Raw genomic sequence first — 20,770 nt, 5'->3', positions numbered from 1 at the left:
TATTAACCGTATCTATTCTTATATAGCTATAACTATAGCTTCCTTTAATCCATAAGACATCATTTATTATTTATATACCAGAGGGTTTAGGATGTGATCCATTTTTTTTTTAAGAGGTAAAATCTCTATGCCATAATGTTTCAAGTTCTTATATATTTATTGGGCAGGGAATTGTTTAATAAAACAATGAGAAAAAGAGAAGCAATTAGCTGAGCTGTCTCTAGAGCTTGAGAAGGTGTGTTCTTAAAGATTAGCTCGGGCCAGGAGCTCTAGCTCTACACAGAATTGGAATCACTCAAGAAACGTTCAGTTAAATTAATCTTTTTAGAAATATTTCTCAAAATCATAACCTTGCATAGGAACAAAGCATTTTTTGGCAGATTTAGGCTGAGAAACCTGTCTCATGATGAAACATACAGATACAGGCAGGAAGGGAAAGCCATATACCGTCCAAATATAGTTAATATGCTCACTTGAGTTTTATTAAAAAAGCATGGAAACGCATGCCTTCATCCTTCAGAATCTAAGGGGAGTACTTGATATTGTACTATAGACCCTGCATTCTCTAAATCTAATCCTCTAATTTTATGAGTACCTAGCAAGCAACCTACCTGAAACTAGAAGACTGTCTAATGAAGTGTCAAATTAGAATAAGGACTTTTAAGTGTGTATTCAAAAATACCATGATGTGAAGCACTCATCCAGCAAAACACTTAAGTCAATGAGACTATTCATGTGCATACTTGTTAGGCGGTCTTCTCTTAGAAGTGCTTTGTATATTGTGGAGCTGTCCTCACATACCTCTAAGGTGAAATTTGATTGATTTTGATTGCTGAAGGTGTGTCTTTGGTGAGCTTGAAGTCTTGCTAAGAGGGGGCTGGAAAAAGATTTGGTTTGATTATGAGGAAAGAGGGTAACGCTACTACCTGCCAATTTCTAAGCCCTGTGATTATAATAATGAATGTGTACTTAAGGAAGTGAAAAGGTGTCACTATAGTTGAATGCGGTAAATTTGCCTGAGATCCAGAAGACACTAAAATACATGGTGAAAAAAATAATGGACTGAAGTATAGTCACATATCACTCACCAGAGCTGTTTGTATTCGACACATGACGCATTCGTGGTGGCTCACCTGCCCCCTGTCCTGCAGTCCATCTCTGCCTATCCCATTCCCACCATTCCAAACCTTTAAGCAGCTTTCAGAGAGCTGCCATATTTCAAAAACAAACACCCTGTCACAAAAGTGCTACTTTCCTCTTGTGTGTCTCAGAAAGCATTTTTTCTGCTACTGTCAGTGAAAAGAAAAAAACACATTTTTCACAGGTACAAATGTTGAAAGCAAGTACTTGCAGTCTGAATCATCCTCTAGGCTACAGTACATTAGTTTCTCTCTGAAGCTGAATTAGTTTAGAACTCGACACACAGGAATGTCTGAAAATATCGTCATTTGAGTGTCCAGCCTGTCTTTTAACATGGAGTCTTGCTAGCAGAGACTGCTTAGGTAGGCCTTACAGCATGACAGGTTTTCAATATCTTCTAACTAAAAGCGAAACAACCTGTAAAATATCTTCTTGTGATGTAAGTAGTAAATTGAGGTAAGTCTTCAGGAACAAAAGATGGCTGAAATGAGTTATATTGCTACAGACTTTCATCCACAGTAATATTCTAGATAGTGACTGAAAGCCAGTAGAAAGGCTCGGAGTGACATCAGTGGTGGGTACTCATTTAATGAGTAATTTGGAGATGTATTTATTCTTTGAAAAATCAGAAGTAGGAGTTACGTATTGTTGTAAGAAATTTTACTTATTGCTTGATTTAACAGAAGAGTTCAGAATTCAAACCTGTAGTCTTAGCTCTTTGACTTTGCACACTGGTAGTGGCATATTTTAGTTAGTTTAGTGGTAGTTTAGTTAGCTTCAGCTATAAATTATATATTAATAACCGTTGCTGTATTAACGTTTCTTACTAGTTATATAAACAATCTATGCTATGTTAACATGACAGAAGGAAAAAACCAGCCCCAAACTTCTCAGCCTTTTAAAGGGAAATGTTTGTTCTTCCACCAATAATATCAATTGAATAAGTATTTTTTGTATTAAAATAATATTTACATGAAACACATCTGTTAAGGCTTTGAACTGAATACAAGAATGAAATTAAGAAACATTATTTGTTGAATCTCAGTATAGTACAAACTGCTGCAAGCACCAGTAACATTCATCCACTGAAGTATAATGTAACTCTTCTAACAGAGTGAAATCCATGCTTGTACAGATGGCTCCCACATGGCCCATGCCTCATTTAAATCTTTCTTAATCCCTCTTTTAGGAATTCAAGTTGGATTTATGCAGTGCATAGTCCTTGTAGTGACCCTCTGCCTATAGTGAATTTCATTCTATGCTGCCATATTATTTGTATTGCCACTTTAATCTACAGTATGTTTACCAAATTAACCCTATATCCTGGCACAAATCAATCTCAGACTCTCTTGCAAAGTTGTGAATATGGTAACTTTTACCTTGTTCTTCTTCCTCTTGCGACGGAATCTCAGAAGTTCTTTATGCTGCCTTGACACAAAGTTCACAGCTGCATACTCCAAAAGTGCAGAAAATACAAAGAGCAGACACACAGCCATCCAGATGTCAATCGCTTTGACATATGACACCTGTGCAGAGAATAGAACAGAAGACTGAATATGTTAAGACCACAGATGTGAAGTTTAGTATTTCACATCAGGAGGAAGTGCATTAATATCTCCACATCCCAACACTACTTCCATCAAACAACATTTAGCATGAAAGCCAGCTAATAAGAAGGACAACAATTCAATCTGTAAGCATTAAATATTATTTTTGAAAATGTGGTCTTTCACAAAATGTGTTTACTGTTTACTTCATTAATGGTTCCTCATAGTGTACTGTGTATTTTATCACAAACCAAATAATCCAGAAGCAGCACATGCTCTTCCTCTATTTGTCCTCCTGACATCTGTGAATGATACTAAGGAGGCATAGAATAGATTATAGTGGGACCAGTGGGAATTCCTGTATTATAACAGAGCTGATCTAAAGCCCTGAAATAGAAATTAGGTGGCAGGAAGGAGATATATGACGAACTCTGATGTGTTCATTCACTGCTAATTTAGGCATGTTAAGTCAAAAATATAGGTTCAAAATTAGTCCTGTAATGTTGACACAGTGGAAGTATTGAAAATCAGTTACAGGGTGGATGGAATCGTTGCAATCCTTTATTGCCAAGCTCAGCTGCAGGATATAATCTGAAGTAGAAAACTAGGGCCTGTTCCCTCTCTCTGCAAATCTGCAAGAGCTTTTTTTCATACAAGCCAACATAGCTTCAGACCTCAAAAATGTGATGAAAACATACGTAGCTCTCTTGGGTAACCTCTTAGGTTGTTGCTTTTCTGAGTTTTTACAGCATTCTATTTTCTTATGTGTTGATGCTACGTTTGGATGCATATATATGAGGCACAAAGAACACTCACTTCTGTTAAAGGTATCTATTTTACTTAGGAAAAAATCTAATTAGCCAACCTGAATATTGCATGTTAAAACTAATATAGAAGTAGACTTTGTACATTTTTATTGTACATATTTTATTTCTACTAACTGCAATGGCATGTGAAGATGGTTAAGGAATAACCCTTAAAATGAAAAACAAAATCTTTAAAGCAATGGCAGGTCAGAAATCTTAAATACTTATAGAAATATGTAAGAAATACATTATTTACATTGTGTGGTGAGTGATTCTTTATACCATTATTTGGAGCTATTTAGCTTCACATTTTTCTACATGTTGATGTAAATGTGTTTGTAACTAGTCGAGTTACATTGTAATGTAGGCAGGTTTTGAGAAAGGAATGTAATTGAGAACAGTTTGGAATCTATGACCTTTAGAAATTCAGTCATATCTGCTAGCACGTCATCAGAGACTGGGATCTGGAAAAGGACGAGCTAGTCATTTGTTAAGCAGAATTTATGGAGTACTGAATAACGTTGCTTTCATCAGTTGCTGAGGTTTATGGAATTTAGTAGGTATGTAGTTGGCTAAATAGTTGAGATGGGGATAAATAGAGTATATTTGATTGGTGACTCAAAGAACCTCTAAGTATTTCAAAGTTATTTATCTCCTTTAGAAGATGTTTAAATGCTAACAATTAAAACACATATGGTTGACTGAAGGTGTTTATTTGCCACATAACATTATGACTTTGTACTAATGTGGTACAAAGGAAATTCTGCTTACCTTTGGAAGAGATGCTCGTGAACCTGAGCTTTGTGTTGTCATGGTCAGTACAGTTGTTATGCCTAAAGCCACTCTGGCTGGAGCTGCATCCATATTGATCCAAAATGACACCCAGGAGAGAATGACAATCAAGAGACTCGGTATGTACATCTGGATGAGATAGTAACCCATCTGCCTTTCAAGGTGAAATCGCACCTCAATACACGTAAACTTTCCTTTTTATAACAAAGAAGAAATAGTCAATAGAACGTTCTTTACTGTCAACATCTAGTGTACACTTTAAAGAATTTACACTCCATCAAATGTACTTGTTCTCTAATGAAATATGAATGTTTTAATTTCTCTTCAGTGGTTTTTAATATGCATGTTTCCCATTATAACAGGTGTATCTACTGGAAAGAAAGGGGACAGAAAACCTGAAAATTTAAGAATTCAATAACCTCTGGAACTCTTCTTTCCTTATAAAAGCCAAAGCACAATTCACTATAACAGGGAAGTTCCTCTGTGTGATCACACTTATTTTTCACTTATTGTTTGAAAATACAGCTATATGTAAATATATATCTCCCATTGTATAACATCTTCTTTGTCTTTTGGTTCAATTTTAAGCTTAAATTTATTTTTTTAATCCAATGAATTTGGGAAAAATATAGTGAGATTAATGTGGACATTAGGTTATCAATAGGAGATTCTGCTAAATCTCTCTTGATCCCTAAACTGTTTCAGCTCAAAAGTACAGTGACCAAGATTCAAACAGAAATCAAGGACTTGATATTAGACAACTTCAGAAAGCTAATTGAATGACCTTATTTTTCCAGGTAGTGCACATCAAGTAAATTCTACTGCTTTAAGCAAATGAGAAAAACAACAACAACAACAACAAAATAATCTATTGTTAGCTCATAGAAGCATAAAACCATTTCCTTTCTCTTATCCAGATTGAGTGTGTTTTTGTTTTTTTGTTTTTTTTTTTTTTTTAACCTTGTAAACTGTAGAGTATTTCACAGATCTTGACCTGGTCTCATTATAGTTTCTAATTCTGCTCAATGCTTATATTAGTCACATATGAATGGTGCTGGAGGCAATGCTATTACTGTAAATAAAGTATATGTGAAACATATACTTACAGCAGAAACATACATACCTCAGATTTCTTCCTTATTTGAATGAAAGCATTTACTAATTCTAAGTTTAACATGAAAGCTATATAGTTATTTATTTCTGAAGTTGTATGAAGTCGTTTGGTTATGTTTTCCAATAGTTTTTGATAGATATTTTCCTAATCCATTTATATTTACCAAAATGCCATTTTATAGCAAATCATTCCACATTAATAGTGCTTTAATATTTATCACATTAACAGAATTTATGTAACGGACTTCTTTACGAGCTTATCCTATACTAATTTAATATATTGTGTATTATACTGTGACAATAGTGTTAGGCATACAGAAATGAATTTCAGAGAAATTAAAACCAAAATGTTTTTATTCTAGACATATTAAGTGCTTGCAAATATCTTCTGAACTTCATTATTTTCATAATAGTTCTCTTAAAAGGCTATTAGTTCTTTCTATGGTGTCATAGTAAATGTTATTGGATGAAATTTTTATTCTGCTGAGGCAGTAAAAAAATATTTCGTAAGATGATGGTTATGATGTTCAATTTTAAATTGTTGTGATATCTCAGGAGTTTTATATCTGCTGGCTCAATTATTAGTTCCATTCCTAATTGCTCATGTTTTCTGAATCCTATCTACACTCCTGCAATCTGTGTCCCAAATCCTGGCTCAACCATCTGCTGCCCCAGCTTCAAAACCGATTTCTGCTTCAATCAAGGGATGCAGTCCTTGTTTAACAAAGTGAATGGGAATTTTGGTGTCTACCAGGGTTTTCACCTACATTTCTCTTCCAGTATCTTCAAAAGGATACTGACACAAGGCATTCTTTTGCTTAGCAGTTCAGTACGCCCCGCCTGACTAGAAGTTCTGCACTGACTGGCCTTTGTCAGAATCATATTCTTACTTCAAACTGGTCCTTACCCAGAAGATTCCTTTTTTGTGACACCTATTAATTCAGCAGCCTTGGAAAGCAGTAGTCTATCTCTCATACATCACAGTATATCATGGTGGTAAGTAGTGACAGAAATGCATCTAACAAATCTAGGTCTTTTGTAAAGCCATTTTATTTGGCATCACATCAGCCAGAATTACAGTTCAGCATGCAACATTTCCTTCTTATAGGGTCTTATACTCTTCTTTCAAAACAAATTAGGAAGGAAAACTAAGGAGCATCAGAATGGGTAATTTATGCATAACCGGAGTGTCAATAAACATTGGCTATTGCTTGTACATTTTTTTTTTCTCCAAAGAAAGGTGGGATAAGAGATCTGAGTTTCTCTTCTGAGTAATCAAGTGGGCTTGAATTATTACAGAGCTCTCAGCACAAAAATACTGTGGTCCTAAACAGAGAGCAATAAATAATATACTAGCTCTGATGTGGATTATTTTTATGTAGTTGCATGTTTGCCAGGTTTATCTGAACTAAGAGGAAGGAGAGGACTAGCTGTGGACCACAGAACCCTAACAAAATGAAAGAGATTCTGAATGAAAGAATTGCAGATGGAATATACAGTAACCACAGAAAAGGAGAGAAAAGAGACAGGATGATGAAGAGGCCAGAACTAGGACTGAATGATGTGTCGGAGGAATTATACTGAATGATTTTTTTCTTGGTTTTGTACTTTTGTAAACATCATCGGCCAAGGTAAAAAAAAAAAAACCAATCAATCAAACAAAAAACAAAAAAGCCAAAAAAAAAAGGTGAAGTGTGTCTCTAAGTGGTAAAGTACCTTTGCTTAACTCCACAAAATGTGTGACGTAGACTCCTGCCTTTGCCTTAGGCCCACTGAGTTTATGGACATGCCAGTCATAAGTCTACTGTTTCCCAGACAAGACCACTGTGCTCCTCGTCTGTTCTGTTCTAGTGTAGCACTGAAAAATTAGTATGTGGCAACTCCTCAGGGAGGCTGGTGGCCACCCAGGTGCATACTTCTCTCTGTTACTCCACTGCTGACTGTTGGGGCAAGGCGGCAGTTGGGAGTGTCTTGGCACTGCAATTGCTGGTCTAAGTGTGGAACGTGTGACTTTTTTTTTTTGCCCTTCTTCTGATATCAGAACCACCTGCATAAACCTGGCTAATGAAGCAGAATGGAAAAAGAACATTTATACTAGCAGATGTGAGCCTCAGCTAGGAGGCAGCCAGCAGAGGCTGTGCTGTTGTTTCCCCACTTAAGCCAGCATCTAGCTGTGGGCCTTCTTTCTCTTCATGTTTTCCATTTCAATTTCAAATCCAGGTTAGCTGTGGTTTATCTGTTTGACTGGATGCTTGAACAGATCAGAAGAGACATACCCATGAAGTCAGCTCAGCTGGGGAAGGAGATAGACAAGCAACTAAGAACACTGGTCTAATAATTCATTACAGTACGTAAAAGATAAGCTCTAGTTCATTCTAATATGCACTGCAAATGTCATGGAGAGTGGCTAGGAGGAGTATATGCACCTTTGTGGTATCGTGGTTTTGCTGAGGCTGAGTAACAAATGAAGGCCTGATGCTAGTTTCAGACCAGAGCTAAATACAGACACGCACACAATGGACAGATTTTTGTAATGCAAAAGAAAAAAAACAGCTAAGCATTTTTTCCTGAAACAGAGGTAATGTTCTTGGCGTTTGTAAGTCTAGCCTAACCAGGGATTCAAGTGCACCGAAGGCACCAAAAGTGCTGCACTGCTGTGTGCTGTACCCATGCATATGAAGTGAATGTACTGGTATATATGCACATGATTGTGCATTTGTCTCTCTTACACATGTGCTTTGGTAACAATGTCAGATCTGCTGGGCTGGTATGATTACCATACAGTGTACATAGTAAAACCAATGCTGTAGTGGAAAAATGTATATTCCAGTCAGTCTATGTAATTCTTCTTTCTCCCAGAAAGTATAAGTAGCTTTTCTTGGGAGTTAGCATTTAGGTCACATATTCTTTTTTGGTTGTTGCTGCTGTGGCCAACTGTGAGTAACCTGAGGAGAACATTTTTTTACCTTAACACACCTTCACATGACACAGCATCCTCTGACCAAGGCAAGTGATGTTTAAGCAGTGGGCTATGCAGGCAGCAGTATGCTTGTGTCATTAAAGGTACTGCCAGCAGTGTAGGATGTGCAAGGGAAATCAAGTGTAAGTAGTAGCTTTCAGGCTATAAGGAGTCTTTCTTTTCAGTTTTGTCTGCCTCAAACTGCTCCAGAGGCAGTAGTTGGTAGAGCTTAAATATATTTGTCCCCTTTAAGCAACCCTTAAGATATCCCCCAGGGGAAGCTTTTCTTACTGTATCCTTACAGTGTCACGATCATGTTTACAGTTTTCAACCGAGGAAGGCTGAGTATCTGTTTCAGAAGTTACATAGAAAGTTTTTATAATGGGGAATCACCTTAGGAAACTGAGCCAAGGAAACAGTGTGCCTAAGAAACAATAAAGGTAAGAGTAATAAAATTTATTAAATCACTATGACATTAGAAATTAATAACATAAGAAATCAGAAAATTAATGTGTAAACAAAAAAGAAGGAACTAAGCATGCAGAGATTCAACTATTAATTCATGCAGAATGGTGAGATATCTGCTGAAGGTTCTGGTTATTGACACTACTTTAGATACTAGTAAGCCATAGTCTGTCCTTCCTTATCAGAAAAGCCACTGCTAATACTATTAAGTGATCTACTGTGAAGTATTTTATGGATATAGAGAGGGCGGTGGCTTAAAGACTATACAGCTTCAAGATATTACATTAAACTAGTTACTTAATATAAGAATTTTATACTTGATGAATAAAGAATGATTCAAAGATTAGCAAAACTGAACTTAACTAAGGTTGGCAAATCTGAATAAATCTTTATGGAGCCCTACAGAGTATAAGTTTTAGATCTGGGAAATGGATATTTTATATTCTGTTTACTATACATCTGTCAATATGGATGTAGGCCACACAATTCTGTTTTTACCAGTAACCGATAACCAACAAACAGGCAGCCCAAGGGCTAAAATATTGCTAGCTGTGGAGATTTGCTAACAGAGTCCTGGGACAATTGAACTGTGATGATGGTCATTGCATTTTCTAGCACTGCATTTTCTTCCTTGAACAACAGCTAGAGACACAGGTTTAACGTGAAATTAAGTACTAAAAGATAGCAGGAAAGGGGAAAGGGAGAATGAGACTTCTCCAGTGGCTAGGATATGCTCAGCCTAAATGGCTGAATTACATTTAGATCCCTAATACAATACAGAGCTTCTCCCATTTCTCTGTCTTCTGGAAATTCCTTTCTTATGCAGCTCAATTCTTCTACTCCCCATAAAGATCCTAAGCATTCAAGCTCAATCTGAATTTGAAAATTGTGTTAGACAGAGTATTTATTTCTAGATGTTATTCTGAACCTCTGCAGTGTTTTCCATTTTTAGACTTAGAAAAATCAGTTCTTCATTTTATGAGGAAAAGATAACACAGTACAAAAGCCAGCTGACACACTTTTCTCTATAGACAGAAAAGTAGACAGTCCTCTCTTCTAAAATCAAAAGTTAAAGACTTCTTATACGACAAAACAATAGGGGGACTCAAAACAGATTTTTGTATGGATGGATTGATGCAACTCGGCTACTGTACTTTATGACTTTGACTGTTTTCTAATGTTTAATACCTTGGATTCCCAGGTTTTCACTAAATTGTTGCCATTGCAATCCTTTTGAGTTTTCTTGTCTAGTCTCTGTACCCTTGTAAGAAGGAAAAAAGGACCGATATTTACTCAAACCAAATGTCTATTGCAGGACAATTCACATTGAGAATAGTACATTTTATTTATATTTATACATATATATATATACAAAATAAATAAAAAAATATCTAACTGCAGGCCATCATAGAGTTCCCCTTTGCTGTATTTTTCCAGCCCTTCCCTAATGCTGGTTCTGACACTCGTCTCATCATGAGCTGGGACACATCAGTGTGCTAGGTAGTAGAAAACCTAGTCCTTTATGTATGTCTGTGTTAGAGCCCCAGACAGATGAAGTTTTGATCAGTATTGTCCTGAAACAAAATTACTCATCATGTAATTAATCAAGGATTTTGTTACAAGCCCTGCATACGTGAGCCCTAATGTTTCAGATTATCAGCTAGTACACAGGATGGAATCATCCTGGCAAAGATTGCTGTTGCCTTTAGTAGGAGTGAAGGTATTGGTTCCAAGTGTCCTCAGACAAACTGGATTAATGATAAAAAGCCCCAAAACACCAAATAGAAAGCTTTTTACTTTTAAAGTTATTAATGCTAAAATAATTTTCTGAGGACTATTTTGTGTTACAACTGAAATAACTGTTTGGCTGAAACCAGACATATTCTCAGAAGGAAATACAACTGTACTGCCATGAGGGATGGCATGGACTACCAACACTTTCCTTCTGCGTTTTTTTTACCAGCTTCCTTTTTGCTCTGCATCTGCTAAAAGAAGACCATAATTAAGCTTATTTGGCTACAAAGCACAGTGTGTTATGTATCACACCACAAACATAATGGCAGATGATTTTCACGGAAAGCGTGGAGAAGGAGAATGAAATATATAAATTGACTTTTCCATGAGGCAGTACTGCTCTTTATACTTTCTCTCCTGTTTGAGTCATTACCGGAATCACCACTAGGCAAGCGAGTTTACCTTGTACAGTAAAAAGATTTCCTTTTTATTCCTCCCAGAATGTTCCACCATCATTTTAGAGACATTCTGCTTTACTTATTACTGAAATACAGTTAAATACTTTCTGTCCTTTTGCCTTCCTGTGATAAAATTTCTTAAGTACACAAGACAGTCCATAAATTCTGTGTGTGTGCAAAGAGACTGTCTTTATAAAGTTGACTATATATAAGTAAAGTTAGCTGAAATTATTTTTATATATAATAAGGACAAGGAGACAGGGTAATAAAGCAGCACTTGGTAAGTGCAGTCTCCAGACACTTTTTTGCAATTTGCACTGAAATATGAATTGCAATTTGAGTATATTTTGCTGATAAAAAGTACTTATAAAAGTACTTGGCTTTTCCTTGTCGTAAAATGAGGCTATAACTAAGATCATGCAGCCTGACTAGAAGTGATGATTTTTGAGTGTCTAGTATATAGAATACATGAGTGCTCATATATTCGGCTGGTGTCTATCTATCTAAAGCCAAGATTCACAAAATGACTGTAAGTATGTACTGCCATCCATTTTTTTTTTCAAGTCAGACTGTGAATATCAGTGGCATATTGCGGGGTATCAGTGCTGATGCTGTCACTTGCCATTGACTACGTAAGTTCTTGGTCAGGAAGGAAGTGACTTTACATAGCTTATTTGGAAACAAACCTGGGGCAGGTGATAAACTTAACATTGATGTAAGACTGATATTGACTGCAGTAAAGGAAAGTTGAAAATAAATGTGGAAAATAGTAACTATTTTTTTTTTCAACTTGATGGCTTTGCACTTGCAATTCCCATCTCTCTCAGAATGGCGGACCAAGCTGCCATCGAGAAGGACCTCCATAGGCTGGAGGTCCCATTGCAACATTATGACAGTCATTAAAGACAAATGTACATTTCTGCAATAAGAATGGGGTAACCCCATGCACTTGTACACGCTGGGGATCAACTAGGTAGGCAGCAGTTGTACAGGGAAGGCTAGGTAGTTATCAAGTTGAACAGAAATCATCAGAAGAAATACTGAGTTGAACAGAAGTCTTGTGAGGTGAAAGACTAGTCACATGCTATAATGTGTTAGGAGGGACAGAGGGGGGAGAAGTAGAAACTAAGGAGGATCTGATAGCAACATAAATATCAAGGACATCTAGATGTAATGTCTCTACTTCCAGGAAAGCTGATCAATTTTTATTCAATGAATCTTTAAGGTAGAATGTGTAAATTTTCATCAGCGCAAGGGAGACAACTGAAGTCTCTTCTGCAGAGAAAAATGCCCCGTTGGACTCAGGCAGTGCTGTTTTCTGTGTCTAGGACTGGTCACATCCTCAGCCTGTCAGACTCTGTTTTTCAATTTTTTTTAAATATATGTGTTTATATATATATATAAATATATATATATTTATAATTTCTCTTTTTTTCAGTGAAGGAATGAGCAGCTTCAGCGATTCCATGCCCATAGAATACCTCCTGGATAAAAAGTACAAATACCCTTTTCTGAGAAGTGGACCCAAGGGGTTAAAAAAGCATGGCTTAAAAATTATTGCTATAGTCTCCAAAAGAGTGGTTTAGGTGTTTATCAAAACAAGTAGCTGTTTGAGTTCTTGTTGGCAGAAGAAGGCATCAAAGTTATGTCTCCTTTAGTTGCTATGCTGATGGCAGCACAATGGCCCAATATAAGGCGTTAAGTCAGTTGAAGGTAAGGCCTAGAAGGGGCAGTCTACAGGTTGTTAAGCAACTTGTTTGACATTAAGGGGGAACAAAAGCAATCACGAGAAAAGATGGTGTTTGGGAAGTATGTGTTAGGAGAATGGGGAATGTGGTGTTAAGGAAGTGGGCCATTTTTCGCATCACAGATTTAAGCATACAGACTCATCAGGAAGGGTCACATAGAGAACCCATCGGCTCTGGTGGTGGGTGTAGCAACCACTGTTTCCAGGACCACTATGTGCAATACTTTGAGCCAAACCCCATTAATCTATGTAAGACTGTTCTGAGCAGCACCATGCAAGTGCAGGTTTAGCGTGTTACCCGTGGTGTATAAATAAAGCCAAGATTCAGAGTATTTCTGTTTGTGGCTGTTAGCCAATGCTATTATGTACATATTCATGCTATCATATATGGGTCTTTTTGAAGTTGTGATTGAACATACCTGCAATTGAAAGTAAAATTAGGTGTTGCATAAAAGCCCAGGGGAGCAATGCATGTCACATAGGAGGTGAATGAGGATGTGGTAAAGCAAGACCATTCTTGTAATGGGAATGGTTCAAATGTGATTTTTCTGGTTGTTAATGATTCTACTTCACTTGCCAAATTTGTCACTGTGGAAATGCAATTGAATGTGAAAACATGAAAATGATCAGAAATGTTGCATCACTTCAGAACACAAGATTTGATGAGCCATTATGCTGTACCGTTGCTGAAACTGTTATGTCCCTATATTTAGAAGCAGTTTATTTTTCAAGCTGTGGTTACAGTGATCCATTTTCAATTGGGCATGAAACACTGACGAGACATGCACTGATGAGCTTCCACATACTGTCCTGAAGCTTCAAATTAATTTGTTTCACAGGGAGACTTTTGGTTTTTTTCCTGTTTTATAGGATGTCTCAGAAGAGCTTTCTGTCCTGGGCTGTAACTAAATTTAAATTAAAAACTCTTCTTTGGTCACTTATTGCATACCAGCTGCAGTTGCTTAGCATTCCTTTAAGAATTAATTTTATCTAATCTGTTGTAGGCCAGAGAAACAGGCTTCATTTCTAGGTTTGTTGTTTTTTCTTTTGTTTTGTGTTTTCTTTGTGTGTGTGTGTGTAGAATCCTAAAGGAGTATCTGTCTACAGTATCTCATATCAGGTGCCTTAAGAAAGCACATTACTGGCCACATATGCGAGTGACATAATGGAGGTAAAGAAACTCTTAGTTGTTGTTTCTTTTAATATAATATTTAGGATTTTTTAGTCTGTGCACAGTAGTTAACTAGTAGTAAGAAAGATATGAAAGGCACTCCCACCCTCCTGGAAATCAAACCAAACCTCTCTAATTTGATTAAATTAACATCATACTGGAGACTTGAACAAAAAATAAATGGAGAAAATGTTATGTTGAAGAGGAGAATGTAGCAAAGGTAGTCCTGCATGAGTAAGACTATCTTTTCTTTCTGGTTTGCCCTGCCAAAATTCTTCTAAATTTTTACCTGTAATTTTGGTGTGGTAACTCAGAGCAGGCCACTCTGCTGTTTCCTCTGGTGAGGATGTACCCTTCTGCCTGCAGCTGGTGTCACTCACAATTGCATTTCCCCCCTCCCCACCTGTCACAGGCAGGTCCCACAGCTGCAACTGTACTTGTTTGCTGAGGTTTTTTTCAAGTCTTCAATCTGAAGTGTGCGGTGGGTGCCTGCATCCAGGCTTCCCCAGTTTTCTGTATTAATAAATGGCTTGAATTTTTATGGACAAAGGAAATGGCCCAATTATTATTTTTTTTGGCCACAGAAATGCAGTTTGGCCAAAGCAGTACAGAAATATAAGGGACTGATGATTGGCTGCACTGTCCTTTAGAGTTACGACAGTAAACCTTCTCCCAGCTAAATGTGACAGCAGTTCACAGGGGTAAGTGCACTTGTTTTGTAGGTACATTTTGAGAGTCATGAGACTTTACATGAAGTTAATAACATCTGTTGCTCCCGCTTCCCAGCTCAGTTTAGGGCCACAGTGAAAAAGACAATAGATGTAAGTTGACCCCATGCAACCTAGTGTGTTATGCCTAGACATAGCATGTTTTACTATTTCTGCTTGGAAGAAAATGAACCAACTTAAACAGGCTTGAAACATATGTTATGAAAAAAAAGCAGTGGCTCAAAATGAGTGAAAAAATGAAGTTTCAGTCAAAATCAAAAGGTCTAAACTATGATGATTATAATGAAAGTTCCTAGACAAATGTGCAAGAGTACAATTCAGCTTTGGGTGAGGTGTTTGGAAACCACTGGAAATTCTGACATTTTAAAACAGTTCAATATCAGATTAAGTAATTATTAATTCCTCAGAGATTTTTGATGCATCATGTTGTCCAAATGAACTTTGGAAAAATTAGAATACTTTCTACCGCAAATTCTCATTTGTTAATATCACTATACAGGTTATAGAAGTACAGTTACATGCACACATCAAAATGGCACAAAAGCAGGAGAGTCCTAGGAAGGAAGAAGAGGTTGCCTATAGATCTCAAAGGAGACAGAGAAAAAAAAAGAAAATAAAATTTCCTTTTCATAAGGATTATGGCAAAAAGAAAAAAGAATAATATGAATTTCATTACCATTAACAAAGGGATGAATGAGTGAAAACATCACCACGCTATAGGATATGTATGTCCATTTTTGGAAGGGTTTTAAGGATTAGCCAGGTGTTAGTACTTGACCAGTAAAAGTGCTCAAAATGTCTCTACCAATATCTCCCCACTCTAAATGGAAATTATTAGAGAAACTTTCCCTCCCTTAGGGCACCATGGCATCTGTGATAAAACTCAGTGTTGAAAAGTGCTCTTCCTTAATTTTGAGTGCGACAAGACATCCCTTATGAATGCCACCTATTGAATTTTTTCCCCTCTGCCATTTTGGCAGAATCTGAATGAATCATTCTAATCTTAAATTTCAAGACATGTTTAATCTAGAATCATACCAGAGACCATAAATTAAAAAAGATATGGATTAGAATGAAAGAGCTCTTGATTTTTTTCCCATTAGAAGGTAGAAGCTATGCATTCTTAGCCATTGATACATGCTTTTTGAGGATTATTATGCCTGTGATTGTCCAGTTATTCAGATAATTTTTTTACAATTGAAACTGACTATATTATTAATGTTAAAACCTCAAATTTTCAAATAATCCCAGAGATGATAAGCTAAACATGGCAGTTCTACAAAGGCTTCAACTTGGAAAGGCCATATCTAGTTTGGACACCTGGCCACTGTACGTTAAGGATGTTTTCAGCTTGTTTGCATTGCCCCCTTGCTGTATGAAATAGGGCAGGGATAGCTGGCTTGGCAGCTCTGTGTCCTTTTTTCTGGACTGAGCCAAACCATGCTTAGTGCATAACATACGGACCTTTGGATATCAGTGGTGCTTCAGATCCCACAGTGTAGATGTGGTCATGGCACCCACTGTAAATATAAAACTCCTGACTGAATTGCTTCTGAATTATTTCAGCTATGTATTTTCTTAAGTTTACTGAAAGAGCAGTTAGATCAGCCTTCAGGTAGATTTGTTTTGTTGTGTCAGTTATTTAAGACTATTATCCTGCACAATGCACTTGTGCATTTTATCTTTGTGTGTTCAATGAGAATATAAAAAAACCCCCACAACTACAACCACAAAACAACCTCTCCAAATTAACAATAAATGTTAAATGTCTTTCCAGTTTTAATCACTAATACACTTTCCTACCTGTATTGTAATGCTTGGTGCAGTAACATAAATCCTTTTCTTCTTTCAACAGAAACTGTGGCAGAGTGAGACCTTCTGCTACTTGAACTGCTCCCTTTTCTTGCCATTCAAAAATGAGATCATTCATTGTGTATCCAACTAAAAAAAATAATAATGCAACAAACAACACATAAACTCTAAGTCATCTGCAAACTTTGAAAATCAGGGGCATACCAAATAGTGATGACTTAAATAAATTCATAAAAAGGAGATAACGTGGGAGGTCTGCTTGTACCTGTTAATCACAAAGTGATTATCTGCCATTTTATACCATACTGAAATAGAAAAAAAGCCAGACTTATGCATCCTTGGTGAAATCTTGATAAATAGGTAGTTTATTAACGGAATTAACAAAAGCATCAAAATAAGTTAAACACTGAATTCTCTTGGGTGATTGGGGAAATCTTACCCTCCCCAGCCCATAAAGGATAAAATAGGCCCTTTACACCCAGACCTCTTTGTCCTTTTATTTGAGGTGAAATGGTGGATTATCAAAGATATGTTTATGTGTTTATGTTAATTTGAATGTTAAGTGCAAATTCTTCAAAGAGAACAACAAATTAAAATTTCTGAAGGAGTGAGGTACTAATTGAAAAATACTTTTCTCTGAAACTGGTATAAAACAAGGGAAAGCAATTGATTGTAACCTTCTCATATTAGCTGACTGTGATGTATTATAAAGGCATTCAGTTTTAATATTCAGATTCCTGCACTTATTCATACCGTATGCATGTGTGTATAAAATTAAATAAAATAGCAAAAGCCGTAGTAGAAGTACTAATCAAGGGTAAGCCTTTTTAACGGGCAGGTACTATTTCCTGCTGTTTCCCCCTCTCAGTTTGCACGGGATATCAGTGGGGAAAATAGCTCTACTTCCTCTGAATATGTGATATATTATCTTTCCAGTATATCCCTGGCATCTTATTATAATTTTTTTCTCAATAAATTTTATCTGGTTATGGCAACTAGGAGAGAAAAAGAAGGCTTCCTATTCTTATTCAAGTTTCACTAAGAATTTATCAGAATCTAATAGATTTGGACAAAGTGAGATTTTAGGATTGAAATCTAAAACCAGATAGGTTCTATTGTAATAGTTTGAATGACAAAGGTACAGGTTGAGCCAGAAGGAAAAAGGAGTAATTTTTACATCTAAATTATATACCTTTCATTCATCTGTTTTGCTGCTTTGGAATATTTCCTTTCTGCTTTAGTCCAATGCTAATGAGCTGTTGAGGGTAACCTACTGATAACTGGAAATATCTTTTAACCTTTCAGTAACAAATTATAGTTCAATGTATGATGTTAAGAACTTTCTATGAGTTACTGTCTGCCGGCAAATACTGAAATTTTGAGTTCCAGTGAACAAAATAACCTCTTTGGTGTGTGAGCATAAATCTTTCCTCTGTTATTTTCAGTGACTCCATTACTCTTTGAATACATCTATAAATGCTATTCAGTCATAACAGCCTGATATGCTGACCTCAAATCTGAGAGATACTTCATCCTTTCTGATCTGTCTATGTTGGATACACCTATAAGGTAAGAATTGCTGTTCATAAGTTTAAAACTGTTTTCAATAAATCTCCTTGCTTCTCGATTCTCCATGTTTGTTCTGGGGAGTACCTTTATACAAGGTATTCACAGGCACTCAGGCTGACTGTTGGTTTACTTTGGTATTTTGTTGAGACTGTATGAATATGGTAAAAATTAGATTATATTCTTTTAAATAAGTATTTAATCAAGATCAGATGTTACTCAAGTCATTACAAGCATATATTCACTGTGCAAGGAAACATTTATTTTTTTGTCTTATTGAACCCATGACATTCCAGAAACACAGTCTTAAAATTCACCATTAAATGCCATAAACTATGAACAAGCAGAAGTACAGCTTTTATCAAACTTTGCATGAATTCAGACAAAATCAGTTGTGTGTAAAGCAGTTTATCATTTGAAGCATGTAGATTATGGCCAGAAGTGATATCCTCTGAGTAAAACTCATTGAGCTGACAAGAAACAACTGCTGTGTCAAAATGTATTTCAATAAATCAGATTCATTCATCTCTAATGCATGCTTTTAATTTTATTTACCCTGCCCACTAATTCTTCTGTAGTGCAATCTATTAAAAATCATAGCACTGCTGATGGAGTAAGTAATTTTTATCATGTTTACATTTTAAATACCCAAATATAACTTTAGCATTTAATACTATAACTCTGTAACTTTGGTTTTGTATGTCAAAATCATAATTATAAAGTAAATATGTCTTAAAATATAGAGTAGCTTAATGGAGATGTGAGCTTATGTTGTATGAAAGAAATTTCAAATAGTATAATATGTGTTGTATTTCTACTAGGTATATTTAATTAAATCACTATTAAATTTATGGTCCTTTATTAAATGTGAAATACATGGCCCAATCAAATGTGCTGATTGAATTAAGGATATCCAAAATCTTGTAATAATCCTGTAATTGGGGAAGTGACAAAACAAATTATTTAAGCATATTGAACTATTTGATAACACAAATTTGTCTCTAAATTTTCCTTAGTAAGTAGTATTAACAAGGACAGTTATTCTTGATTTTCTGAATGAAAATATTATTTGGTACAGTTCCAAATAAACTGATGATCTCTTCCTTTTGTCCAGTTACTGCATTGTTTTGTTCTTGGCATGGAGAAAATGAAGAAAGACAACAGTGGAAAGTATCTGGTCACCAGCAGAGATAAAGCAGAATCAGAGAAATTGCAAGAACAAACTCAGCCCATGTCCTAGGCACATCCCACAGTATTCTATGCATAAAAGGGCTAAACCCCTCATTGTTCTGTGTTAGAAATTTTCCAGGAGGAACAGCAATACTAATAGGTAACTGGGCTTCCTTAATATCTCAAAAAGAGGAAAATATTTTTGTGTTTTAATTAATTTTATGAAGAAGAATTGCTGAACACCACTTAGAATGCTCATGGTATTGTGTGCACTGTGCATAAGGGGAAAAAGGCATTTTTAGAGAAATGGCCCTTTAAACCAGTCAGTGGTTACCGTATTCTAGTATTACTACAGTTTATGTGTATGGTGTTATATATGCAATGAGCCTAAAAATCAGTCCCCCAGCATCCTAATTTTGGGAGTCTTGCTGATTAATGTATTTAGTGTTCCTTATTGAAGTGGCTGGGCTTCCAGCAGCACAAGAAGACATCATGGCAGATTTTGAAATGACCTTAAAGTTCAGTCTCAGCAACAAAGTAGAGACTTAGGATCCTGATACGGATAAAGCACCAGATTGCTTAGTGCCATCAATGGGATGGTGGGGGCTAGGTGCACAGCAAGTAGTGGAAGTGTAGGGAGCTTTGGTCATGAAAATCTTGAAGCCTCGAGGGCAGTGTTGTTTTTTTAGATTTAGGATCCTAGAATTGCCAGTCATCAAATTTTGAAGTATTAGAACTATGTGGATAACTTTAAAATACTGATGCTGCTCTCTGAATTCAACAGGACTATACAGATGTTTCATGCATATGTATTTGCAGTACTGAGGCTTACTAATCACAGAAATAATTAGATGCTGCAACAAAGGTCTCTGCTAAAATGCTTTTACCTTACTAATCTAGATGAAGAAAGTACACTCATCCATTCACTGCTGAAATGAGTTTTACAGGAATAAAAATGAAAAGTTAATTATTTAATTTTCTGTATAAGATTAGCAACTGATTAGTTGAGAAAAAACAGATAAGAGAAGTGAGTAATGGTGCTCTTTTTTTCCAGGTTTATGCAGCACCGGTTAATCTAACTGATTAAGCTCATAATTAAAACTGAGTGTTCCTGAGGCACAATTGCAGTTAAAAATGTTTGATCTGAATACAGTAGTACCCAAATAGTAAAATTCAATAAGACAGATACCTTTGTGTAGTCTTTCAAATTTTGCTTTGATATTCTTGAATAATGGCACTGCTAGTAGAAAGGGCTAATTTGTTGGGTAGATATATGCAGACACAGTTCAAAAAGAATATATTAGGAATAGATTATTCTGCCAATGATTGATAAATGTATACAGGTTCGATCCAGGGCGTTAATTTCTCATGAAATAAACAGAAAGCATGATAATTAAGATAACACAAAACATCTTAAACTAAATTCTAGAAATACTAAACCTGAGGTCGACCTGAGCTTTAGGCTCCTACTCAGCTGCTTGTGTTTAACACTGCTTATAGATGTATGAAGCTTATTCTGTAGTAGACATGAATGCTTAGCTCTTGAACCCTGACTTCTTCTT

At 36.1% G+C, this 20,770-nt stretch overlaps 1 protein-coding gene across 4 annotated transcripts in view; it reads right to left on the bottom strand.

The window, feature by feature from the left end:
• GLRA3 (glycine receptor alpha 3) overlaps positions 1–20,770 on the bottom strand; it is a 91,065-nt gene that overhangs the window by 10,679 nt on the left and 59,616 nt on the right. For 3 of the 4 annotated variants that reach the window (XM_055700851.1, XM_055700852.1, XM_055700853.1), the window contains exons 6-8: positions 16,464–16,601; positions 4,265–4,479; positions 2,520–2,666 (exon numbers count right to left, since the gene is read on the bottom strand). In XM_055700851.1, coding sequence (XP_055556826.1) covers positions 2,520–2,666; positions 4,265–4,479; positions 16,464–16,601 — 500 coding nt within the window. The remainder of the gene's footprint in view (positions 1–2,519; positions 2,667–4,264; positions 4,480–16,463; positions 16,602–20,770) is intronic. The other variant, XM_055700854.1, reaches the window with a different exon arrangement.

Source organism: Falco cherrug, chromosome 1, assembly GCF_023634085.1.
Source record: "Falco cherrug isolate bFalChe1 chromosome 1, bFalChe1.pri, whole genome shotgun sequence".
Taxonomy (NCBI): domain Eukaryota; kingdom Metazoa; phylum Chordata; class Aves; order Falconiformes; family Falconidae; genus Falco; species Falco cherrug.
The sequence above is the reverse complement of the archived record's forward strand: the minus strand, read 5'-3'. Positions and strand labels throughout refer to the sequence as shown.